The following is a 24,341-nucleotide window of genomic DNA, read 5'->3' on the forward strand; positions in this document are numbered from 1 at the left end:
CGACACTGCAGATACTGTTTTCAAAATTCACTTTTGAATCTTGTTTGTTAAATACAAACTGTAATGAGAACTACCCAGCCTTGGATTTTTTTTTTTTTTCATGGATCATGTCTGCCGGAGGTTAGAATAAGCACAATGTATATGCTAAACTTAGATTTGATATTTGCTCTAAGAACCCATCAGCTATGCCCAGGGGAGTCTGGAAATAAGCAGTACTGGAGGCTGGAGGCTGTTGATTGAGACCCAGGAATAGGAGACTAGAACACCCTGGGTTAGAGATACAGGCTACGAGAGCAGTTAGTGAAGACTCCAATCACTGGCTGCATCAGACTCAGTTAAAGAATTTGAGAGTGGGCTCTTACTGAGGGGGTAAGATTAGAGAGAAAAATTCTAGAGAAAGAACGACTAATTCAGGGATATTTGGGGGCAAAGATTGTATCGCTCAAGACATGTATATGAAATCCTGAGAGAACACCCAACCGCTCTCCTAGTGAAAAGAAGTCCTAAGGAAATAAACACTCTTATCTTCAAGGTTGATGAGGAATCTTCTAGAAATCAGGGCAAGGATGGCTAGAAGAGGGCTGGAGGGATGGATAGCCTACCACGTCACCCAAGCCTGGAATCCACGACATGGTGGGAAATGACTCTGGCGTTGTCCTCTGACCTCTGCAGCATCACATGTGCTCTCCGCCCCTCCCCCACATCACACTCGTGAACTCACACAATAACAAATAGAGATTGAACACAATACAAAGATCACATTTTAAAAAGAACATGACTCCAGGTTGGACATAGGTATGCTGAGCCCAGTATGTCCTTAGTCCCATATCCAATCTAGGAGAGACTGGCTTGGTGTCTGTGATCCTGCCACCGACTATCCCCCTCACCATCACCGACACTGTGATTAGCCATGACATGTTGTGATGTGTATGCACATACGTTTGGAGTAATGAGATTATGAGTGGATTTTGTTTTCTTGTTGTTCGTGTCTTTTCTCCAAGGAAGTTGAACCAGCACTAGTAGAGGATTCTCTGACATGACTCCTACAGCTGGTGGGGCTGCCCCAGACTTCCCAACTGTATTGTCTGAGAACTTCAGAACACCCTAAATGGTGGATGAACATCTAGCCAACTTATTGCCAAGCTAAGAGCTTACCTTGCTGTAGTTCTTCAGAGCCAAGTGGGCCTTCCCCATGTGGAAATAGGCCTTTGTGCAATTTTCATCACACTGTGGAAAAGAGAATGCTTGATCAGTCAGATGTTTCAGATCTGAAGTCATTAGGCGCTGCCCTGCCTGCTTAGTGAACAGAAGGAGGCCAGCGCTTTGGTTCTCAGGATAGCTACCAGAGTTGACAATTAAGACGTTTCTGTGCATTTGTGACCAAGCTAATTGCTGCCTGCAAGGAACCTGCACACATGGGTGAGCTCTCTTCCAAATTAGTGATACCGCCAGTTCTCACTTTCAAGGAGAGACTTGCTCAAGAAGTAAAGCAAGGCCCTAAGTCTAGAAGAGTCCTCGGCATTGGCTGCATGTTAGAATCACTTAGAAGGCTCACATGTATCTGGGCCTGGCTGTCCCTGGGCCAATTAAGTTACTGTCTAAATGAGGTCCAGACAGATAGTTTCAGCTTTTTGGGTGATATAACTCTGCAGCTAAGTTTGAGGGCTACTTGTTCATTAGCAGGCAAAACTCTCGGGAAAGACAACCATGGTTACTAGCATGTCTTAGTGGGCAATAAGTCCCTTCTTGAAAATAAGCCATAACATAATCACTGGTGTAGTGCACGTTGTATCACTCAGTTGTCACGTGTTCTTTGAGCTCTCCGAGAAGGAATCTGGGTCTTGAAGTAGGTTGTTTCTCACTCCATTTCAGACAAAAGTATGTTTGTCAGTCACAAAGTGTTCTCTAAGTCTGGGAATGGGCTGGCCTTCCTAACTCTGAGCTAGGGGGAAAAGAACAGCGAAACAGCCCAAGAGCAAGAACACTGTGCCCTTGAGAACAGCTTACTCCTCACTACCTGATCTGAGAGTGCCTATGGTGGAAAGAGAGGCAGGAGTTGAGCCTTGGGAAGCTTCTCTGTGGAAAGGGAGCTCAACAAGGAACTTCAGCTGACTGCCTCAACTTCCCCAGTCTGTTTCTGCAGGACATTCCAAGTACCTGGTTTGATGATGTAAACTCTACCTGACGCTATTTGTTCTTTTACCAAACACTGTGTCCTACCTGGGACTGTCTTTGAGAACTCTGGGTCTCACGGGCTCTCTCTCCCTCCCCTTCCCTGCCCATGCTCTTTCTCCCTCTCCTTTTTTTTTTTTTTATATATTGTCTTGCTACGTGTTTAATAAACTCGCTCATCTAAATCAGAAAGTTGGACCATACAGAACGAACAGGAGTCTCCATTAGTATGACTTAAGGCTCTAGATGGATGCCCCCTACAAAAGGGAAGGGTTAAGGGTTAGCTAAGGCCATACCACTCACAGAAGGGCCCTGACTCTGCCTGCTCCTCCTCCTCATAAGTGTTCAGGGAGCCATCCAGCACAAACATATGAACTAACATTTGAAACATCAGTTAATTAACATTTCCCAGTTAATTAGCATTTCCCAGTCCCCTTCATGAGCAGGATACTGAGCCAGGTGAGATATCCTTTAGGGTTTAGAATTAGAAGGTTCAGGAGGTCAGTCTCAGGAGTCTAAAATGTTCTAGGTGAATTAACAACTCAGAGTATTGGTTAGGCCACTAGCTTTTGGGCAACCATTTTCCTTATCTAGAAAGTAAAGATAGTAATTCACATTGCCCATTGTTGTGGGGGAGAATCCTGTAACACTTAGCACTCTCCTAATACGCCATTAGCTGCTGTTGCCGTGGTTACCGCAGCAACAATACATTCCAGAGCAAATGCGATTTATAGAAAGGCTAAAAAGTAGCAAAAGAGGAAATAATAATTGCTAGAGAACCTCTTACCAGGAGTTTCTATGTGTAATATTTCCTGATCTATTGCGAAGTGCATGGGTGTAATAAACAGAGCAATAAGCGCCCAGGCCCATCAGTCTGCTGCACGTGGTTGACCCTGAGCTTGGCGGCCTGCATGGATGGTCTTCTGTGAGCCTCATAGTGATGCAGCAAACCAGTCCCGGATGGGGCATCCCCATTCCACAGAAGCAGAAAGCAGAGCACGCGGGGGGGGGGGGTGGCAGTGGGGGTGATATTGCATGATCAGTGCATGGAAGAGCTTGAATTTGAAATCTGCCCATTGAATTCCAGGGCACAGGGGCTTAAAAGTGTTCTCAGGATTGGCAATGTCGCTTGCCTAAGATGCACAATTCCCTGGGTTTGATTCCCAATACTGGAAACAAGGACAGCAAATAAAACCAAATCTCTTTCAGAAGTGTGCTATGAAAAAAATGACTGCAGGGGGCGCTCTCCTCCAGATTCGGTGGGGGAGACCCTACAATGAGAGGAGCAGGCAATGTGGGAGGGATTTGAACTGCTGAGTGAGAGAAAGCACTGAAGTGAGGCTTATGATAGAAAGGGAAGGGAATGGGGTAGAGTCCAGAGAAGGGAGTTCAGGAGCCTTACGCATGGCCCAGCTGTAATTGAAGTCCTGGGTGGAGGAACAAGGGGGGATGGAAAGGGGGAGCTAAGAAGACTCCATGGGAAAGTCTCAGATGCCAAGTGGGTTGCTTTATCATTGTTAGTGAGAAGGGAAAATGGTCTGGAGTGGCATGCAGAATTGACAGAGCGGGGAAAGGCAGGGAGATGAGCAAGGAGTCCAGACAGTTGGTTGGAAGGAGGGCTGATGCCTGACAACTGCAGAAAGGGGAGTTCAGACATCAGAGCTAAATCAAAGAAAGATGGGCGCTACCAAGTTGAGATACAGGGAAGGCATACTTGGCTTTAACAGAAAGCGGTCTTGAGGGCAGGTAGAAGAGAAGCTGTCCGAGTGGGAAGACAGTCTTAGTTTGTAGCTCCCTGAAGTTGGCGGGATGCCAAGACGACCAAAGGGAAGCCTGCATGAGGTGGTGGAGGTGGACCTGGAACTGGGAGAACGGAGGCACTGGGGAAGCTCGTCTGAAAGGGAACTGCAGAGGTGAATCCATGAGGTTTGTGAGAGGCGCTGTGAAGCCTTGAGGGCCCTGTTGTAGAGAGTAGAGGACAGGAAGCAGAGTGGTGAGATAGCAAACTTACAAAAGGTGAAAGCCAGGAAGCAGGAAAGGTGTGACCAAGGGGAAGGGAGGTTGCTCCACACCTCTGCTCATGAGAACCAGATATTCACGGCATGTTCATGGCAGAATACCAGTGTTACATGGCTGGGGGCATGCAGGCCCCTAAGCTGCAGACCATGACCTTCACAGGTGTGGCACAGAGAAGTGGCTGTAGCTATGACGTCATCTTCTCTCCACCCACAACGAGCGACTAATACATCTTCTTATGACTGGACCTGTCTGGTGTAACCAGGAGTCTTCTGTCACATGCATTTACTTTAATGAGCCCCCACCATCTTTGAAGGAGTGTGGCCTTCAGAGCAGGATGGATTTCATTGTGCAGGAAGTGTTCTGCTGATGGTGATACTCCTCTGCTCCTGATGGAAAACAGCTTTGCCACCCTTATCTTCTTTGACAAGGAACATCAGTCCTGAAATATCACTCGGGCTGGTCTCTTCCAATTTAAAAGTGTCAAGAAATGTTAAATTGGCATGAAAGTCCCCGTACTATTAATAATAGAGTGCCAGAGATCGTTGCTACTGAGATTTTAAAGACTTTTTAAAGAGAGCAAGGCTTTTCTTGTACTCCATGGCTTCCACAAAGAGCAGAACTTAGCCAGTTTTCAAATTCTTTTTGTGTCGATGCAAACCACCCTAGCTGGGAGCCTCACTGGCTCTGGGTGTTGGTGACAATTTTAATGCCACCTCCACTGGGCCTGCTCTGCTTTGGTGTCTCATTCAGTTAATTATGTGAGATTCATTCACCATTTGGGCAGAGGCCAATGTGTTAGCCTGGGCCAGCATGGGCTGTGGCTAACTCTTTGGTCCTTGTCTTATTAGAAGACTTGCACTCTGGAGTCCCTGGAGGAGATCCTGTTTCTACCTGAGAATGTGACCCTTTCCCAGGGATCCTGGGGTTTCCGGTTCCAGCAGGGCTTTTTTTTTTTTTTTTTTTTTTTTAAACAGTAGATAGTTAAAAGAGCACAGGCTGACAGCCAGTGTGGCCTCTGGCTTTGTACATCTATGTAAATGGCTTAATTCGGATTTGAGGGCTCATCTTGTGGTCAGACAAAATACTGAGGGTAGTGGCACTGACAGAACCCATGCTGTGAGGCTGCAGCGAATGATCGGTTTTGCTGTTAGCATGGAAACAGCCAAGGAAAACATCCTGAGCTCTTTTCTCCTGATGACTGGTGCCAGAAAACCAAACAAATTACAACAACAACAACAACAACAACAACAACAACAACAACACTGTGAGCAAACAAGGTGACAGCGTGGGTGAGCTTGTCTGTGTTGGAGATCCAATGCTGCAGTCAGTCAGCATGTGGTTGCTCTCAGGATGGGAAGACCCACCTAGTGTGATAGTGCAGTGTAACTCCACACGGTGCTTCAGAGGGAGGATATAACCAGGTGCTTCGTGTTACCTGCAGGTTCACCATGCTTTATCCCCCAGAATCGAGGGGGGATTTTCTAATTCATTCCTGATTTCCTTGCTAATACCCTCAATAGAAAGAAAAGCAAGAGGAGCTATGGAGATGGTTCCACAGGTGAGGCGCTTACCACAGAAACCTGGAGACAGTAGTCAGTCCTCAGAACCTGCCTAAAGCTGGAAGCCTAAGAACAACTCCTCGGAGATTTTCCTGACTTCTTTACATGTATGGCATTTACACACAAGTTATGCATACAAAACACACTCACACACATTCACATACATTCTTTCTCACACACACTCACACATATATCACACATATGTTATGCATAGACACACATACAAACACACAAAATAAAAAAGTAAAAACAAAGATTAGCAAGAGAAAGTGGCCAGTATGTGACTGTGAATGTATGTTCTTGATTTAGGCCATGGCCATTGGGTGAGGCCAAGGATGCTGTCCTGGGGAATTGGAGACACCTGATACACCTGGATCCTTCTCTTAGAATTCTGCCTTAACTGACTGTAAGTTGTTTCAACTAATCAAGTAAAATGGCAAATGGTCTGAGGTACTCTATGCCTAAGTTTTCTTTGCCCTTCCTCTGTCAAACCGGTCACATTACATGTTATCTTACACGTTACAACAAAGACATACATTTTATGAAGTTAGGCCTGATGGTGGAGGGCTATAATTTTAGCTACTTGGGAGGCTGAAGCAGGCAGGAGGTTAACAGACTCAAGGCCAGACTAGTCAAATTAGTTAGACCTTGGCTCAAAATATAAAGGGCTTGGAGTTGTGGCTAAGTGTGGCCTGATGTGTGAAAAGCCATAGGACAGAGAGAATGAGAAAAAAGGAAGGAGTAAGGGAGCGAGGGAGGGAGGGACAGATGGAGAGACAGAGACAGAGATGGACACAGACATAGAGACAGAGACACAGAGATACAGAAAACAAAGAGACAGAGAGACAGAGACAATGATAGAGATAAGGCAGACAGAAATAGAAACACAGAAAGGGGGGGGGGAGAGATAGGACTATATTTTTATGGAGTGCCACAGTAAATCTCAAGCATTTTTAAAGATAAAACTGCTTCTTATTTCTAGACCCTTTGAGGGGCTTATGTAACTGCCTCTGAGAGGAGTTTGTTCAGGTACTTTTTTAAAAGGACTTGTGGCAGTGTCAGATAGGGAAGCTTGGATTTAGGGTTCTTTAAACATTTATTTAGTCATATGAAATACTGTCCCCAAGGATTATTTGTGGCACCCGAGAGCTGAGCAATCTTTCCTCTCTGCACACTTGATCCTCTACTTGTATGCTCTTGGGAGAACATGAAGCAAGGCATTGTGCATGTGCCCAAGCCTGGCCCTCATGGGAAAATAGCACTATATACTTCTGATCACCCTCCACAAACAGAAGAGGGCGGAATCCATTTCCAAAGGATTTCCAGACTGATAAAGAAGATGGCATTGTAGAAATTGTCTCTTGTGGCTGGTCCTGGAGGGGAGGAAATGACGTTTTCCCTGTGACACAGACTGAAGCATGTGACAAGGACCACGTGCAGAATAGCTAGTGTCACATAGGACCTCCAAGGACCAATGCTGACAGTGTCTCTGGAGCACATGTATGAGCTAAGTGCACTGGATGCATGTTCCCACCCTCCCAGCAACTCTATTCCATTCCATTTCACAGATGAGGAAACAGGCCCTTCAGGGGACATACATGGAGTTGCTTCCTGTGCACTTCAGGACTCAGACTCGGGAAAGAGCAAGCTCAATATAGTCACGTGGCCAAGGAAAGAATCTCTTACCTTGAGAGCCCAGTCACAATCCACGAGAGCCTTCTGATAATCCCCAAGTTTTATATAAGCCTGAAATGACACAAGTCTGTGATACTCAGACACAACTCTTCTGCATCAAAGGAGTCCTCCCTCAGTCAGCACAGAAAGGGCAGCTAATATCATCAAGTAATCAAATAACAAAATGGAGTCGAGAATATGGGAAGGCTAGAAACCTTATTCACAGGTGAGCGTACAGACTAGTGCAGCCATTATGGAAATAAACCAGTATGGAGGATTCTCTGGAAACCACATACCCCAGCTGGAAAACTTCTGGTACTTATCCAAAGGACTGTACATCCTACACAGAGATACCTGCACACACATTTAGCACGGAAATGGAACCAGTCCAGATACCCATCAACAGGTAAATGGGTAATAAAAACCCAATACAGATACACAATGGAATTTTATCCAGTTGTAAAGAAACATGAAATTTGCAGGGAAATTGATAGATCTGGGGAATATATAAAAGAGGTGAGAAGATGAACACCACATGTTCATTTTCATATGCAGATCCTAGTTTATGTGTGTGCATGTGTATGTATTTGTATGTGTATGTATGTACACATATGTGTATGTATATGTGTGCACATGTGTATGTGTGTATGCACGTGTGTTTGCATATGTGTGTGTTTCTGTGTATGTGTGTATATGTATGTGTGTATGTGTATGTGTGTGAATATGTATATCTGTGTTTAAGTGTGTGTGCGTGTGTTTGTATATGTGTGTATATTTGCATGTGTGTGTGTTTGTATGTGTACATATGTGCATAAGGGTATAGGTCATTTAATCAAGAAACCATTTTTTCTAAATTAATATTTACTACTAATAAAATGGGAGATAAAGAATATATTTATATATATTTTTCTCCTCTTCTTCCTCCTTCCCTCCTCCACCTTCTTTTTTCTTATCAAGAAGCACTACATAGATTTTATGCACTCTTCTTTTGGAAAGTTCCAGAAGAAACAGGAATGGTTTCTTACATCCCATCTAAGAAAACAAATAAACAAATAAACAAACAAACCCCCCCTCTGAAAAAAATCCAACCTGGGTGCCGGGGGATGAGTGATTTCTCCAAGGCCCCCAGTCTCTGAGAACAAAGCCAGTGTACATCTACAGGCACTCACAACCCAAACTTTCCCAAGGGCTGTAATAGTCTTAGCAGTAACAAGAACTACTTCCATAAAAAGCCAATTACATTGGCGTTGTAACTCTTGGGGAATCAAGGCATCTAGTCAAATTGAGGGGGGAGCAGGAAACAGTTGGCTGGTGGCCTTTGTTGTACAGCTCCACTCCCTCCTCTTCGGGTCTTGAGTTGCACTTGAAAATCATATGGGGTAAAGAAGTCCGTGTCCTCTTAGACAATTAGACAACTAGACCATGGCAACCCTGATCTTATGCTGTGAGACTTAAGGTCCAAACAACCCGGAAGACCTCACCATGGGCTTCAACAATTTCTCTATGTAGCCTTTTACTTTTTCTTCCCTTTCCTTTTCTCTTGTCTCCTCTAAGACATGAATTTGACTCCCAGTGTTGTCTCCATTCTCTTTTGCTTCTTCCCATTTTAAGAAGAGCTACTTTTCTTAATGGCAATTAAACTCTAGATTTATCTAGCTGGCACCAGGCATCTTGATTTAACATTAGCTGTAGGAGAGAAATAAAGGCAATGAGGAGGTAGGCTTCTTTTTTTCTTTAGCAAGCAATGGGAGAGGCATTTTAAAAATAGTCAGTGGTTCAAGTGACTCCTAATACCGGGCAGCACGATCCGTGTTTATCTGCCTCTGAATGTATGCTCTCAGAGACAGAGAGAAAGAGCTGGAAGAAATTGCTTCCCCAAAGCCTTTCACGGCATTTCCTTATATTTATCCATAGCCACTCTTAATGAGATTCTTATGATTAATCAAAGGGTGGCTTAAAATTGAATACAGTAAAAACGCATCTAATTAAGTTAGATGAATGGGGGAGGGGAGTGGACAGCCTGTACTAGATACGAGTCTGAATTACATAACATTTGAAAAGCAATTCAACTCCATTGCTTTCTAATCACTTCAGGGAAACTAGCTTGAATGAGCATCAGAAGGTAGATATTTTCCAGGACAAAATTCAGTGCCAAAAAAGAAAGAAAAGTAATCATTGTATTAATTGCTTACACCTAAAAGATCCTTCTGAATTCTTTAAAGGGACCCGTGTTATATAACCAGTGGGGCACTGGATAGCTGTGACAGACGGAGCACTAAGGGAAAGTATACGGCAGGTTTTGTCCTTAATAACTTCATATTTATATTCTTGTTAGGGCAATACGGTGGGCACCGCTCAAGCAACTCCTTGCCGTCTTTCTTACAGATAACAAGATTTTGCCACAAATGAGGGTAGAAAAGAACACCTGGCCTCTAGTCAGAAGTATGCAAAATGTTCAGGTAACGAGCTTGTATTGCTCTCGGATTTATTGGCCATTAAATCACTGTCGCCCTTAGACTGTCAGCTTCGAATGCCCCGTGTCTGGCTATGACTGCTTCTTCTCCACCAAGCCCAGACAGAGACTCTTGATTTATGGAGATCGGAGCTTATGAGGGCTCTGCGGCTGGCTCCCTCTCTGGTCAGTGACATGGCATCAAGTCTTGTCACAGAGAGGTCCAATTGACAGGTCCTGCCTATCATGGAATCATATCCATGAATCTGCCATGCCAAACTTCACTGTATCTCAAAGATAAGGTTACTAGTGACATTTTTGTTTCAAGTGATAGTTACCACCTTCCGGCCTTCATTAAGCAGCAGGTAAAAAACATCAGGGGGTGGGGACAGTCCATTTTGAGAAAATGAGGTTCCTTGTAAAAATAAACCTGAGGGGAAAGGGCTTCAGAAACCTGACATTCCAAGAAAGTGCTGTCGGTTTCCTGGCTACCCAGTTTAACTCCAGTCACAGAATCAAAAAGCAGGTTTGACATAACAAGCACAAACTGGCATAGTGGCCCTTGAGAATACCATTAAAAACATTAGTGGCAGATTTCAAGTTCTTATAGACCATGAGGCTGATTATGAGATGTTTTTATACCATGGAAACTGGTACTTGTAACATGGACCACAGAAGCTGGTTGGTAAACATTTATCACCAATGATACTGTCCACCCTTGTCTGCTTTGACGGGCTCCCAGCGCCTGTTCCTAGAGTTGCCACAGGGGACGACCCGGGTTACCCACCTGGGCTCGGTTGGTGTACAGCACCTTCATGTCCTTGAGCTTCCCTAACCCCTCACTGTAGAAGAAAATGGCTGTTTCATAGTCGCCCTTGACAAAGGCCTCATTCCCCTTCTCCTTTAGGGCTGGGAAAATAAAAGTCACACAGTCAACCCTCAGCGTGTGTCAGGAGGTCCTTCTGCATTTCAGGTTTTCTAGTTCCACACGGCGCTATTTATTTCTCTCTGCTGTTACCTGAGGTGCGATTTCTTTATTTTTTCCCCCTTCAAATCTATGCTGAGGTTTTCTGTGCAGCCTCTCAGAGAAATGATATTTTTCTGAACTGAGGCTTACATCTGTGTCATTAGTACCCTTGACCAAGGCAAGTGTCCCCATAGTCTTCAAGCAAATAGGGAGTGGGAAGGATTAACACTCCATGGGACATTTTACAAAACCACAGAAAGCACTCTGCACCAGACCCCAACACATACAACAGCACTCTATCAATTTCCATTTATTTTGTCTCCTCTTCCCCCCTATTTTACTTTTCCTTCTGACTCTGCCTTTAGCTCAGGTTAGCCAGTGGAGCCTCTCTTCTTTCCTATTTCCCAAGAGCCATTCAGGAATCTGATTGGCTCAGTCCACCCAGGGGTCCTGATTAAGGCTGTGTCTTACTGACTGCAACTGAGTAAGACCAGAGGATGGACCACCACTGGTTTCTGCCTGGCCAGGTCTTCAGGCTGCCAGTCCATCAGGAACCCACTCCCCAGGGCCTCCACAGCCCCACACATTTGTACACAGGTTTTTATGGGTTTCTTCCAGCTTGAGTTATCCCAGCTATTGAAAAGTAAGGACCAACAGTTACCATCTGCTAGGACTCTGTTTTCTCGTCTTCTCTTGGCTCGTTCCTTGGCGTCCTTCTCCACAGATGCCAAGAAGGCATCTGACAGCAGAGCGATTTACAGTGTTAAAAAGAAAAAGCCAGATACTCCAATCAGTCCTTTAGTTCAAATTCCAGAGGAAGCTACTTTGGGACGTTACAGCTATACATATGCATACATATGTAGGAACACACATGCATGCATGGGTGTGTGTGTGTGTGTGTGTGTGTGTGTGTATGTGTGTGTGTATCATGCACACTTGAGTACATAAGCGTGTGCACATATGCACACAATTCTGAGGCAGCTGAACTGTCACCTTCCTAATGTGACTTTAAATGCTAACCCGTGTGGTATATTATTATGTGTGATGGCTGTGTCTATGCCTCAGATTTGAATTATGTCTCTTAAAAGAGGTTTTCCTTTGAAGAGAGACTTTTTTATTCTATTTAACATAATGAGCCTCAGAGCTGAGCAACACAGACAATAACTGCATCCCCTAAGCAGGAAGGGTAAATTGGATCATAAAGAACAACTGAGTTCACTTTACAAAAGATTGGTCAGGAGAAAACAAAAAATAAAATAGAAAGGCCTCTGCTTGCTACCTCTCGGCCCAGTGGAGCCAGACCTGGGCCGTCAGCAGGATTTTGTTTGTGGGTTGTTTCTAAGCCCAGGGGCCATAATTTAAGGGTCTGGAAGTTACATTCTATAAAAAAAATACCGATCTTAAATGAATACACACATTGGAGAGGGAGAGAGAGATGCTGTCCTTACCTGGGTTCATTTCATTTGCATTCTGCAAGATCCGGGTTATCATAAAAGCAAAGAAACAAATTTTAGAACTCAGTCTCTGGTAAATGTGTATATAAAGCCAAGACAGCAAATCTACTGCAAATGAGAAGTCGCGTCACTTCCTTTAACCACCGATACTTATGGCTCCAGATTTTAAGGGGCTTGCTCTAAAGCTGGAGATGTTATGGTGGGCACAATTATGGTCCTTCTCCCACAGAATCAAAATGGCCCAAGTCAGGGGGCCCCACCCCGCACCCTGTGACTAGTTACCCATGAATTGCTAGAACACGGGAGTTGAGATGGCTACCCTAAATACAACACTCAAGCCCAGGCAAACGTTAAGCCTTCACTACAGGAAAAGAAAAAGAAATTATAGAGCTTACAGTTTCATATGGAAACCTGATCAGAAAGCCTGGGAACTGTGCTGGCCTCACTGGGTGGTGTGAGATCACACATTCCTGCCTCAGAGAGGGTCTCCCCACACCATCTACTTATAGACCTCCATAGCGGAAAGGGAAACCTCAGGAGCTTGTGGAGGACTGATCATGGTCTTGTTCAGAGTGGTCCTGCACCCGTCCTCCTCTTGCTCTCTCTCCATCAGCAGGAGTTTCTTTTCCGTGTCCAGGACAGCTTTCTGCTGTATGAAGGGATCATCGGAATTCATCTCTTGGATTAAATTGGCTAGAGGGGAAAAAAATTACACGTGACTCAACCAGGCAACTTCTTTGAAAGGAAAGACTCCATCCGCGGGAAAGGAGGGTGTTGGAATTAATAAGAATGATTCATAGACAGGAGAAGAAGATGCTAGGAATCTCTGGGACTAACGTGAAACAATTAAGAATAGCATTTGTTTTTGTCTAGAAAAAAATAGCAAGAGAATTTAACACTGGGCTTCCAGGAAGAGTGTTTTAACTCACTAGTCAACTCTAGTAATTTATGGACTGCTTATTAGGAGTTGTATGTTTTGCTGAATATTAGGGAAAATGGTGAATAAAAAAATCCTTTTGTTTTGTTTGAAAAGCTTGTGATCTTGTGTGGGAGACAAGCGTAACACAAGCAGTTCTGAGATTCAGAAAATGGCCTTTAGCTGTTTGCCTGCCTCTCTTCACTTTATTGTCTACTCAGATTGGCCGTCACAGATTGCCACTTAGAAGGATAACTCTGCTCTGTCCTCCCACCCCACTTAACCAGATAAATCTGTTCACCTTACTCCAATTTCTGACCAATCTAACTATCCATATCTAGCAGCCTTGACTAGGAAAGCTGAACACTGATGAAGAAAAATGGATAAATACCTGGGGGAACTGGTCTCACTTTGACTGGTCTGCCAGTGACCCCCACTCTCCCAGAACCCCTACTATGTGCCGTCTAAGAGTAGGCAGTCTATTGGTCTCTCAAACACTTTCAAGTGTTGGGCAATCTAAACTTGACAATTCTGAATTGAGCATTCTACTTATTCATTCTGAGAGGAAAGGGATGGCATCAAGAAGGAGACCTGGTCTTTCAAGGTCATGTTTTCAAAGTCACACAGCTGCCCACATCCGCATCCACCTTTGGTTCTCATCACAGAAGGATGTCTCTTTTACAAGGTCTGAGCTGCTGCTTGTGCAAGTCATGTGGCCAATGCAGATTCAAGGGGTAGAGAAATAACAAAGAAAGTCATTTGTGACAAGTTTTGTTATGTACCTGAACGCGATGGCTACATGGATCTATAATGTGCACTATGGTGTAGCTTACGTTTTCTTTGCAATATGCTTAAGAGGTCTGCTTTGGTACCTGTAGTTACAGACAGTTTGCACACCATGAGTCAAGGGCAATTCAGTTTAGTATTGCCAGAATTTCATGTGGCTTACTTTTATGTTTCAGACAATAGATAAATGCCCAGTTGAATACTTATATGTGTGTGTGCTTGATGTTATATATTCTTCAGGATATGACTATAAGTAGTCATAGCCTATAAGTATTTTATAAGAAAGAGTTTCAAGGCTGGCCATATGGCTAAACAGGTAAAGGTGCCTGCTGCAAGGCTGACCACCTGAATTCCATCCCCAAGACCCAGAGAGGGGAAGGAAGGGATAGACTCCTGAAAGTGGTCCTCTGCCCTTCACACCTTTGTGTGCACCCTCCTCATCCTCCTCACACTGGTAAGCAAATAAGTGTAATTTTAAAAAGATTTCATGATGAAACCCAATACCGTGTGTGCTAACCTAAGATTTTATGAAATAAATGGAAAGGTAAGTCCAAAGAAAGAAGAAAAGGAAGGAAGGAAGGAAACAGGAAAGAAAAAAGAGAAAGAGGGAAGAAGATGGAAAGAAAGGAAGGAAGGAAGAAAGAGAGAGAGAGAGAGAGAGAGAGAGAGAAAGAAAGAAAGAAAGAAAGAAAGAAAGAAAGAAAGTTATACTCTTTCCCATTGTTGCCACCATAATTGCTGATCATGGTTGGAACTGAATATCATTTTAGACTATGGGTCATTTGGTTTTTATTTTCTATAACTTGCCTATTCTTATCCTTGGCCCATTTTCTAGTGGGTCATTTGTCCCCTTTGCAATGACTTAAAAGGCTTCTATATACATTCTGGACTGGTCACGTGGATTTGAAAAATCTCCTTGACTACGTGTCATTTGTTTTATGGAGGCATTGGTTGTTTGAGCCTCCTCTTTCAGCCTGTTGGGCACCTGTGTATGCACTCACAGACACACAGATACACACAAAATCCATCTTCAGTTTTGTTCTCTCCTCAGTTCATTAGATCCTCATGTAATTTGAGTTTTGTGCAGGGTGGGGGCACAGCATGCTGAGAACGAGAGACACTGCCTTCCCCGGTGTGTCTGTCTTCCCTGTTACAGATGTGAAATCTGTTCTACACCCTCCATCCCTTTCTACTGCACAGTTTGTATTTTCCAGCATGCTCACATCTGTACACGGATTACTACAGGGTTGGTTGGTTGTTTAAAATCCCAAACAGTAGGTTAGCTCACCATTGCCCCCACCCCCACTTCTTGTAAGAATTTTTTTTTCTGGTTATTATCTGCACTTTGCTCTTCTAGATGGACCTTTAAGCCAATTTGTTGAATTTGAACACAAACCACTTTGGGGATTTTGATTTAAACTAATTGTCCAAAAATAATTTGAGGGGAACTCTTGTCTTTGCCAAATGATACCTAGGAAAAAATATACATGCCTTCTTATATGCAGAGGTTCTCTTCTGTCTCTTAATAAAATGTGTATTGACCGAGCCTCATACTTTATCCTAACACAATTAGCTTCTCAACGTCTTTCCTTAGTTCTGGATCTCATCAAGGGCAGTGGGTTGCAGTGATTGTGTCCACTTAGGTTTCTCAGGGGCACAAGCTTTCCTTATTTTTGATAACTTTCACATTTTTTATTGTTGGGTTTAAAATCTATTTAATGGCTGTGTTTGTGGGGATGGGGTAAGCTAGGTATGTGTGCAGGGGTCCGAGAGCACAGTAAGATCAAATGACTGAGGGTCGGTCATCTCTTTCTACCATTTGGATGCTGAACCTGAACTCTCTGGCTCAGACAGCCTACCAGACTTGGCAGCAAGCACCTTTAGCCACTGAGTCAGCTCTTTAGCTCTACTTTAACAGTGTGCAAGGGCACTGGGGAGGTGTCTTGGAGAGTCGTTCTGTTTGGGTTTATTTGGTGTGTTTCTTATGACTAGGCTACAGGCCCAGGGAGGAAGACAGCAGTTCACAGCACATGCTATCACTGTGATCAACGATGTTAACCTTGACCATGTGTGGAAGGCTGTGTTTGTCACCTTTTATCCAATGTCGAATTACTTTCCATACCACATTCTTCGCAAGCAAGCCTTAACATATCTCTCATTTAAGGGCAGAAAGGTACATTTTACTTCTCTGAAGGAAACACAAATGATAAAGAATTCACCTGGATAGGGGATTTGTTTTATTCATTTACATACTTGTACCTATCCAATCTCATTCACATCACTATCAGTTCCTGGATATTATTTTTCCCACTTTGAATTATAATATAAGGCTATATTGTTTATTTTGTTACTCATATTGTCCCATTCCCCCACCCACCCACCCACTGGGAGTTCTTTCAATTAAATTTTATAATTTTCTCCAAAGATCTTAAATATACTCTGACAGATTTATTTTCATATTTAAATGCAGTATTCCTGAGGCCCAAATGCAGAAATCTCATTTCTAGGTAGGAATACAAGGGAAATAAAACCAATCTATGCAGAGCTATCTGCGCTCCCATATTTATTACAGTGTTATTCCCTACAGAAACATAGACAATCACTCTGAGACAAGACAAAGAAAATGGTGCCCCTCTCCAAACTAATAAAAGCAGGGTAGAATGGTGGTTACAGGAGGTTGTTTTGGGGCTGGGGAACAAAGAGGATGATGTGGGTTATAGCCAGACAAGAGGAATGCATGCTACAGTACTACACAGGATGGTGAACTACAGTGAAAATCATAAAATCATGTACTGTACACTTCATAATGGCTAGGAGAGCAGACTTTCTAAGTATTCACCAAGAAAAACATGCTTTGAAAGGCTTATTTGAATGACTTAGTTCATAATGTATACTCAATCAAAATATGACATACATTATACATATGCATACTTTTGTTAAATAAAGCTATTAAGGCTTTTGTTTTAAAGTCTATTTTGTCTAATATCAATGTTTGGCATCTATTTTATTTTGCATAGTACTTGCCTGGTAAATATTTTCACATTTTTAAGAATGTGATCTACCTCTGTCATAGATGTGTCTCTCTAGGTTTATGCCTAAAGGCTTTTGAACACTGAACGTCTTTCTCCAGATGTCTTACTCATCAGACTTGACATGCCCATCTTTCTTCTAAGTCTGTTCTCCTTCAAATGCCCTCATCTCAGTAAATCATCGGCGTCCTGCCTGTCACTCAACACTCAGGACCTTTCCATGAGTTTTTATTTTTTGCTCAGCCCTCACAGGAACGAAGACTAAAGCTTGTCAAGAATAACTTCTAAGTGTGTTTCTAATTAGTGTACTGTCTCTGTTCCCACTGCCTCAACTCTGCATGCAGCTGACGACTTCCATCCTCCACAGTACTGGGAGAGGCCTCTTGACTGGCCCCTTAGCACCTTATTCTCCCCTCTAGTCTACATTACACACCCAGCACAGGACTTTTCTCAGATATCAGTGCACCTGGTCTCAAAGTGCCTCTGGAGCACTGTTCCTGGTTAACCTGAGTTCTTGCTGCAGCTTCCTCAGCTGCTCTCTTCTAGTCTCTCTCAGACAGGCCACTTCTCCCTTTGCTGACTGTTCTGCACTCCTATGGACCTTCTCAGTCCTTCTGTTTCTAGGAGGCATTGCACTCGCCCCTTAGCTCACTGTTTTCCTATCTCCTTACTTCTCAAGGAGAACATTCCTTCACATCCATTACAATGGTTGACTCCTACTGACTAGATTTTACTTAAATGTCACTTCTTGACAGAAATTTTGACATCTGCCACAGGCTGGATTGCACACACCTCCTCATATTTAGGCTGAAGCTCTATACCTCAATATGACTATATTTGGTCTTTCAAGAGGTAATTAAACAATATCAAGAGAGTTTTGCTATAATTAAATAATATCAGGTGAGGCCCCTATTCACTATGGCTAGTGTCTTTATAAGAACATACAGAGAGTAAAGAAAGAGATGCCTATAAACACACAAGAAGTTTACAGAACGCCAAACAGATTGGACCAGAAAACAAAGTCCACCCCCACTAGCACATAATAATCTAAACACTAAATGTACAGAACAAAGAATATTAAAGGCTGCAAGGGAAAGGACAAGTAAAATATAAAGGCAAACCTATTAGAATTACATTCAATTTCTCATCAGAGACTCTAAAAGCCAGAAGGACCTGAACAGATGTCTTGCAAACCCTAAAGGACCACAGATACAAGCCCAGACTACTATTCCCAGCAAAACTTTCATTCACACTAGGTGGGGAAAACAAGATATTCTATGATAAACCCAAATTTAGACAATATTTACCCACAAATCCATCTCTACAGTAGATACTAGAAAGAAAACAAATGAAATAAATAATTCCATACCAGTAAAACCAAAAGGGAGGCAAACACACACACACACACCACCACCATCAAAATAATAGAGATTAACAACCATTAGTCATTAATATCTCTAAATGTTAATGGACTCAATTCCCCAATAAAAAGACAGAAGCTAACAGAATGGATGGGAAAACAGGAACCATCATTCTGCTACATATAAGAAATACACCTCAACATCAAATATAGACATTACCTCAGAGTAAAGGAATAGAAAAAGGTTTTCCAAGCAAACAGACCCAAGAAGTAAGCTGGTATAGCCATTCTAGCACCTAACAAAATAGACTTTCAACCAAAATTAATCAAGGAAGGACACTATACAGGAGAAGGACAAAAAAAGGAAAAAAAATCCACCAAGATGACACCTTAATTGTGAACATCTATGCCTCAAATGCAAGGGCACCCACATTTGTAAAAGAAACATTACTAAAGCTTAAATCAAAGATTGAAGCCCATACATTAATAGTGGGAGATTTCAACACACCACTCTCACTTATGGACAGGTCATGCAGTCAGAAACTAAACAGCGAAATAATGGAACTAACAGACATTTTGACTCAAATGAAACTAACAGACATCAATGGAATATTTCATCTAAACACAAAAATATTCCTTTTCCCCACAACCTCATGGAGCCTTCTCCAAAACTGACCATATACCTAGTCACAAAGAAAGTCTCAGCAGATATAAGAAAATTGAAATAACCCTCTTTCACTTCTCAGATCACCGTGGATTAAAGCTGGACTTCAACAACAACAGAGACAACAGAAAGCCTACAAATTCATGGAAACTGAATGACCACTGGTCAAGGAAGAAATAAAGAAATTAAAGACTTCCTAGAATTCGATGAATATTTATGAGACTCAATGAGAGCAGTGTTAAGAGAAAAGTTCATAGCACTAAGTATCTTCATAAAAGAAAAAAGTGAGATCTCATACTAGTGACTTAAGAGCATACTTGAAACTGCTGGAACAAAAAGAAGCGAACACACTCAAGATTAGTACACAGAGCAAACAATCAAACTCAGGACTGAAATCAATAAAATAGAAACAAAAATAAGAAAGAAACAACGCAAAGGATCAAAGAAACAAAGAGCTAGTTCTTTGAAAATATCAACAAAACAAGACAAACCTTTATCCAAAGTAACTAAAAGGCAAAGGTAACTAAATTACCCAAATCAGAAACATAAAGAGAAACATAACAACAGACATGGAAGAAATCCAAAGAATCATTAGGTCTTACTTCGAAAACCTGTACTCCACAAAATTGGAAAATCTAAAAGAAATGGATGACTTTCTTGATAGACACCACTTACCAAAGTTAAACTGAGACCAGATAAACAATTTAATCTTATAACCCTTAAGAAAATAGAAGTAGTCATTAAAAGTCTCCCTACCAAAAGAATCTTGGGGCCAGATGGTTTTAGCACAGAATTCCACCAGACTTTCAAATAAGAACTAACAGCAATGCTCTTCAAATTATTCCACAAAATAGAAACAGAAGGAACATTACCAAATTTATTCTATGAGGCCACATTCATTCTGATACCTAAACCATACAAAGATTCAACAAAGAAAATTTCAGACCAATTTCCCTTCTGAACATTGATGCAAAAATACTCAATAAAATACATGCAACCTGAATCCAAGAACACATCGAGGACATTATCCACCTTAATCAAGTAGGCTTCATCCCAGAAGTTCAGAGATGGTTCAACATATGAAAATCTGTTGGTGTAACCCATTGTATAAACAAACTGAACAAAACACCCCACAGGAACATCTCGTTAGATGTCAAAAAGGCCTTTGAAAAAAATCCAACACCCCTTCATGATAAATCAGGGATACAAAGGACCTACCTAAACATAAAAAAAAAATGTTCAGCAAGTCAATAGTCAACATCAAATTAAATGGAGAGAAAATTAAAGCAATTCCACTAAAATCGTGGGAGAGACAAGGCTGCCCATTCTCTCCCTATCTATTAAAAATAGAACTTGAAGTTCTAGCCAGAGCCATAAGACAACTAAAAATGATCAAGGGGATACAAATTGGAAAGGGGGAGGTCAAAGTATTACTATTTGCAGATGATATGACAGTATACATAAGTGACCCCAAAATTCTATCAGGGAACTCTTCTAGCTGATAACCACCTTCAACAAAGTGGCTGGACTCAAATTTAACTAAAAGCAATAAGAAGGAGCCCTCCTATATACAAACAGTAAGCAAGTTGAGAAAGAAATCAGGGAAACAACGCCCTTCACAACAGCCACAGTTAATATAAAATATCTTGGTGTAACTCTAACCAAGCAAATGAAAGACCTGTATGACAAGAATGTCTAGTCTTTGAAGAAAGAAAGTGAAGATGTCAGAAGGAAAGCTCTCCTGTGCTCGTGGGTTGGCAGGATTAATATAGCAAAAATGTCCATCTTACCAAAAGCAATCTATAAGCTCAATGCAATTCCCATCAAAATTCCAATACAATTCTTTACAGATCTTGAAAGAACACTACTTAACTTCATTTGGAAAGGCAAAAAACTCAGGATAGATAAAATAATCCTGTAAAATAAGCAAACTTCAGGAAGCATCACCATCCCTTATCTCAATTAATACTTCAGAGCAATAGGAATTAAAAATCTGCACCTGTTGTCCTAAAAACAGACACTTTGAGCAATGGATATGAACTGAAAACCCAGAAGTAAATCCTCACACCTATGAACACTTGATTTTGATAAAGAAGCCAGAAATACACAGTGAAAAAGAAAGCAGCTTCAACAAATGGTGCTGGTCTAACAAGATGTCCACATGTAGAAGGATGCAAATAGATCCATATCTATCGCCTTGCCCCAAACTCAAGTCCAAGTGGATCAAAGATCTCAATACGAACCAGATGCACTGAACCTGATAAAGGAGAAAATGGGGGAATAGCCTTGAACTCAATGGCATAGGAGAAAACTTTCTGAGCAGAACACCTTTCGTGCAGGTACTAAGATCAACAACTATTACGTGGGACTTCATGAAGTAGAAAATCTTCTATAAGGCAAAGGACATCAGATCTGTGTGGCTTTAAATAACCACAGGTAGTTATGAATATCATAGAGGGGATGGATTATTACAGGACAATCTAAGTGGGCAGCTTATATCAATATCAACTGGCTCTGAGTTCTTTGGGCATTTTGTGGGTTGAAAACTTACTGATATAAATCTGACTGATAAATTTCAAGCCTTGATTTTACAAGTTTTGATTTTACTGGGTTACAGAGATTTGTAACAGCTAACCACAAGAGGGCGGTTGCTGCATGGGGCTAGTCAGAGAGACAGTAAGACCACTGGAGCCAGAGAGTAACTGGTGCTAGCCTGACAGAGTGCTTTTTCCCTTTTCATTATTTAATGCAACAATGCCTTGCATCAGGGACCTCTTTCAGAGTCAGCACCTAAGCCAAAGACATCAAGAATCTAATCAACAACTGCGAAACTGCCCCGTTAGACAGCCATTTCCCCAGCCGGGACCAGACTCAGAAACTACTTGGACTTCCATGGCTGGGAAAAGGCTCTGACTGGGAAAAGGGTGATTCTGCAGTGTGTGAGTGGACATGTGCATGTACAGGTCCCACTGCTCTGTTCCCTGGGTCTCAACCTGAGACAATGTCCAAGAAGGGGAAGTCCCTTTCCTAGTAAGCTCTGACTTGGTTCTGACTACCTCTCTGCTCTCCCTGAGTGGTAATGGAGGATTGAGGTACATGAAGGTCCCTACTCTCTGGAAAAGAAAAAGAAAATCCCCCAGAGAAAGGTATACAGAAGAGGCTAAGGAGAAAACTACTGGGAAAGTGATTGCCAATACTGGAATTTGAGCATCTGAGTTTGATCTCCAACACCCTTGTAAAAAGCTGGCTGAGGTAGTACATCTGTAATCCCAGGACAGGGAAAGCAGGCACAGGTGGATCCTGGGGCTTGTTGGTCAGGGACCCTAAGCTAATCAGTGAGCCTCAGGTCCCGTGAGGAACCCTATCTGAGAGGAAAATTGAAGTAGACAGCTCCTGAGCAAGGACGCCCAAGGTTGACTCTCCACAAATACACATGGTCATCTTCATACTCATGAACATGCACATACACTAGTATGTGCATGACACCACAAACACATGTGTGCACACACACACACACACACACACACACACACACACGAAGGTATGCATGTAGTTACACAATGAGAAGTGACATCTACAAGTTAAATATAGAGGTACGAGGAAAGATCAATCCTGTCAACAGTTTGTTCTTACAGTCTCGTTTCAGAAACAGGGAAAAATTTCCCTGTTTAGTTCATCTACATTCTGGTATTTTGTGATAGTCCCATCAGACTAATACAACTGCTTAAACTGGGTTAGGGTCTTCTGTGTTTTCAACTTTCTCTTTCTTCCACATACTACCTTGAAATTATTTTTTTAATGTCTGTTCTCACATTGAACTGTGCTTAGCCCAGGGAGTGGCACTATTAGGAGGTACGGCCTTGCTGGAGTAAGTGTGGCTTTGTTGGAGGAAGTGTGGCCTTGCTGAAGTAAGTGTGGCTTTGTTGGAGTAGGTGTGGTCTTGTTGGAGGAACTGTGTCACTGTGAGCATGGGCTTTAAGATACTCACCCTAGCTGCCTGGAAGCCAGTCTTCTCCTGTTTGCCTTCAGAACTCTCAGCTCCTCCTGCACTATGCCTGCCTGGACACTGACACATTCCCTACATCCATGATAATGGACTGAACCTCTGAACCTGTAAGTTAGCCTCAATTAAATGTTGTCCTTGTAAGAATTGCCTTGGTCGTGGTGGAACATGGCAAGGTGCATGGAGGAGAGCTGTCAGCCTGAATATCAGTGCGGTAAAACCCTAACCTAGACAAAAGTAAACTGCAAGCAGCTTATTCCTGCTCACACATGAGAGGTGGAGAGATGAGGGGGCTCGAGGAGAAGGTCATGTGAGGACTTAGTCCCGATGAGAGCTCCTGATTCACTGTGACTGAGAAGAACACAAGCAGAGAAGTGTCTGGCCAGATCTGCATTTTAGATACATTACTCTGTGGGGAGTGTAGGCCTAGCAGGAGAAACAACGATTAGAAGTTGTTAAGAGTCTGAAGAGAGGAACCAGAACAGAGGGTGCCTCAGAGAAGATGGACAGGGGGTGGGGTGAGGGGAATCCAAACCTGAAGGCTGATTGGACACAAGGTGGAAAGGTGGGAGGGGTCCCGCTGACTTGGAGATTTGGGGGTGACAGTGCCACCAACTGAGACCAGAAGGGGCGAGCAGAGAGGGGAGTTTGATGTAGGAAGGGGAGAGGAGAGAAAGTGAGAGGCAATGACTCAATTCCGGACACATTAAGATAGAGGCACTGTGGTAATCTTGGCAATGGGCCGTAGAGCCAGAGGCTCAAAGAAAGGGAGGGAGGCAGTACAGACACCAGCAAGCAGGTGGGTTCACATGAAGATAGCAGGGTACCAAGGCCACAAAAGCATTCAGGAAGGAGTTCAGGAAAGGCTGGTGTAGGCACAAATGAACACACAAGTATATATCCACACGAAGTTACCTTATTTCTAAATCTGTTTTGTTTCCCTTTCACCCATACAGCCGGACAATTTAACATACTTCTACTTGCTAAATAAAGAGTGTGTGTGTGTGTGTGTGTGTGTGTGTGTGTGTGTGTGTGTGTACTCTTTTTAGCTGCAAACAAAGTCAGGGCAGCGATAAGACTGGTTTGGAGTCTCTTCAACGTGCTGCGTAGTTCAGAGGACATTAACTTGTTTGAGATTGGGAAGGGTGTTCTTGGTCAGGGGGACTGAGAAAGAGGATGAAACTCATAAGCCATTTATGTAACCAACAGATATGAAGGGAAAGCCACAGACTCTTGCCCCCTGCTTACAAGAGGGACCCAGATGATTAAATAGGCTTTCAAGCCAT

At 42.7% G+C, this 24,341-nt stretch overlaps 1 protein-coding gene across 3 annotated transcripts in view; it reads right to left on the minus strand.

Annotated features, from left to right (window-relative positions):
* The window catches only part of Ttc12 (tetratricopeptide repeat domain 12), a 47,477-nt gene that overhangs the window by 21,058 nt on the left and 2,078 nt on the right, over nt 1–24,341 (minus strand). For all 3 annotated transcript variants that reach the window (XM_006243004.5, XM_006243005.5, NM_001004246.2), the window contains 6 exons: nt 12,830–12,990; nt 12,292–12,313; nt 11,505–11,582; nt 10,664–10,785; nt 7,437–7,496; nt 1,156–1,227 (listed from right to left, as the gene is read on the minus strand). In XM_006243004.5, coding sequence (XP_006243066.1) covers nt 1,156–1,227; nt 7,437–7,496; nt 10,664–10,785; nt 11,505–11,582; nt 12,292–12,313; nt 12,830–12,990 — 515 coding nt within the window. The remainder of the gene's footprint in view (nt 1–1,155; nt 1,228–7,436; nt 7,497–10,663; nt 10,786–11,504; nt 11,583–12,291; nt 12,314–12,829; nt 12,991–24,341) is intronic.

Source organism: Rattus norvegicus, chromosome 8, assembly GCF_036323735.1.
Source record: "Rattus norvegicus strain BN/NHsdMcwi chromosome 8, GRCr8, whole genome shotgun sequence".
In the NCBI taxonomy this organism is placed as follows: domain Eukaryota; kingdom Metazoa; phylum Chordata; class Mammalia; order Rodentia; family Muridae; genus Rattus; species Rattus norvegicus.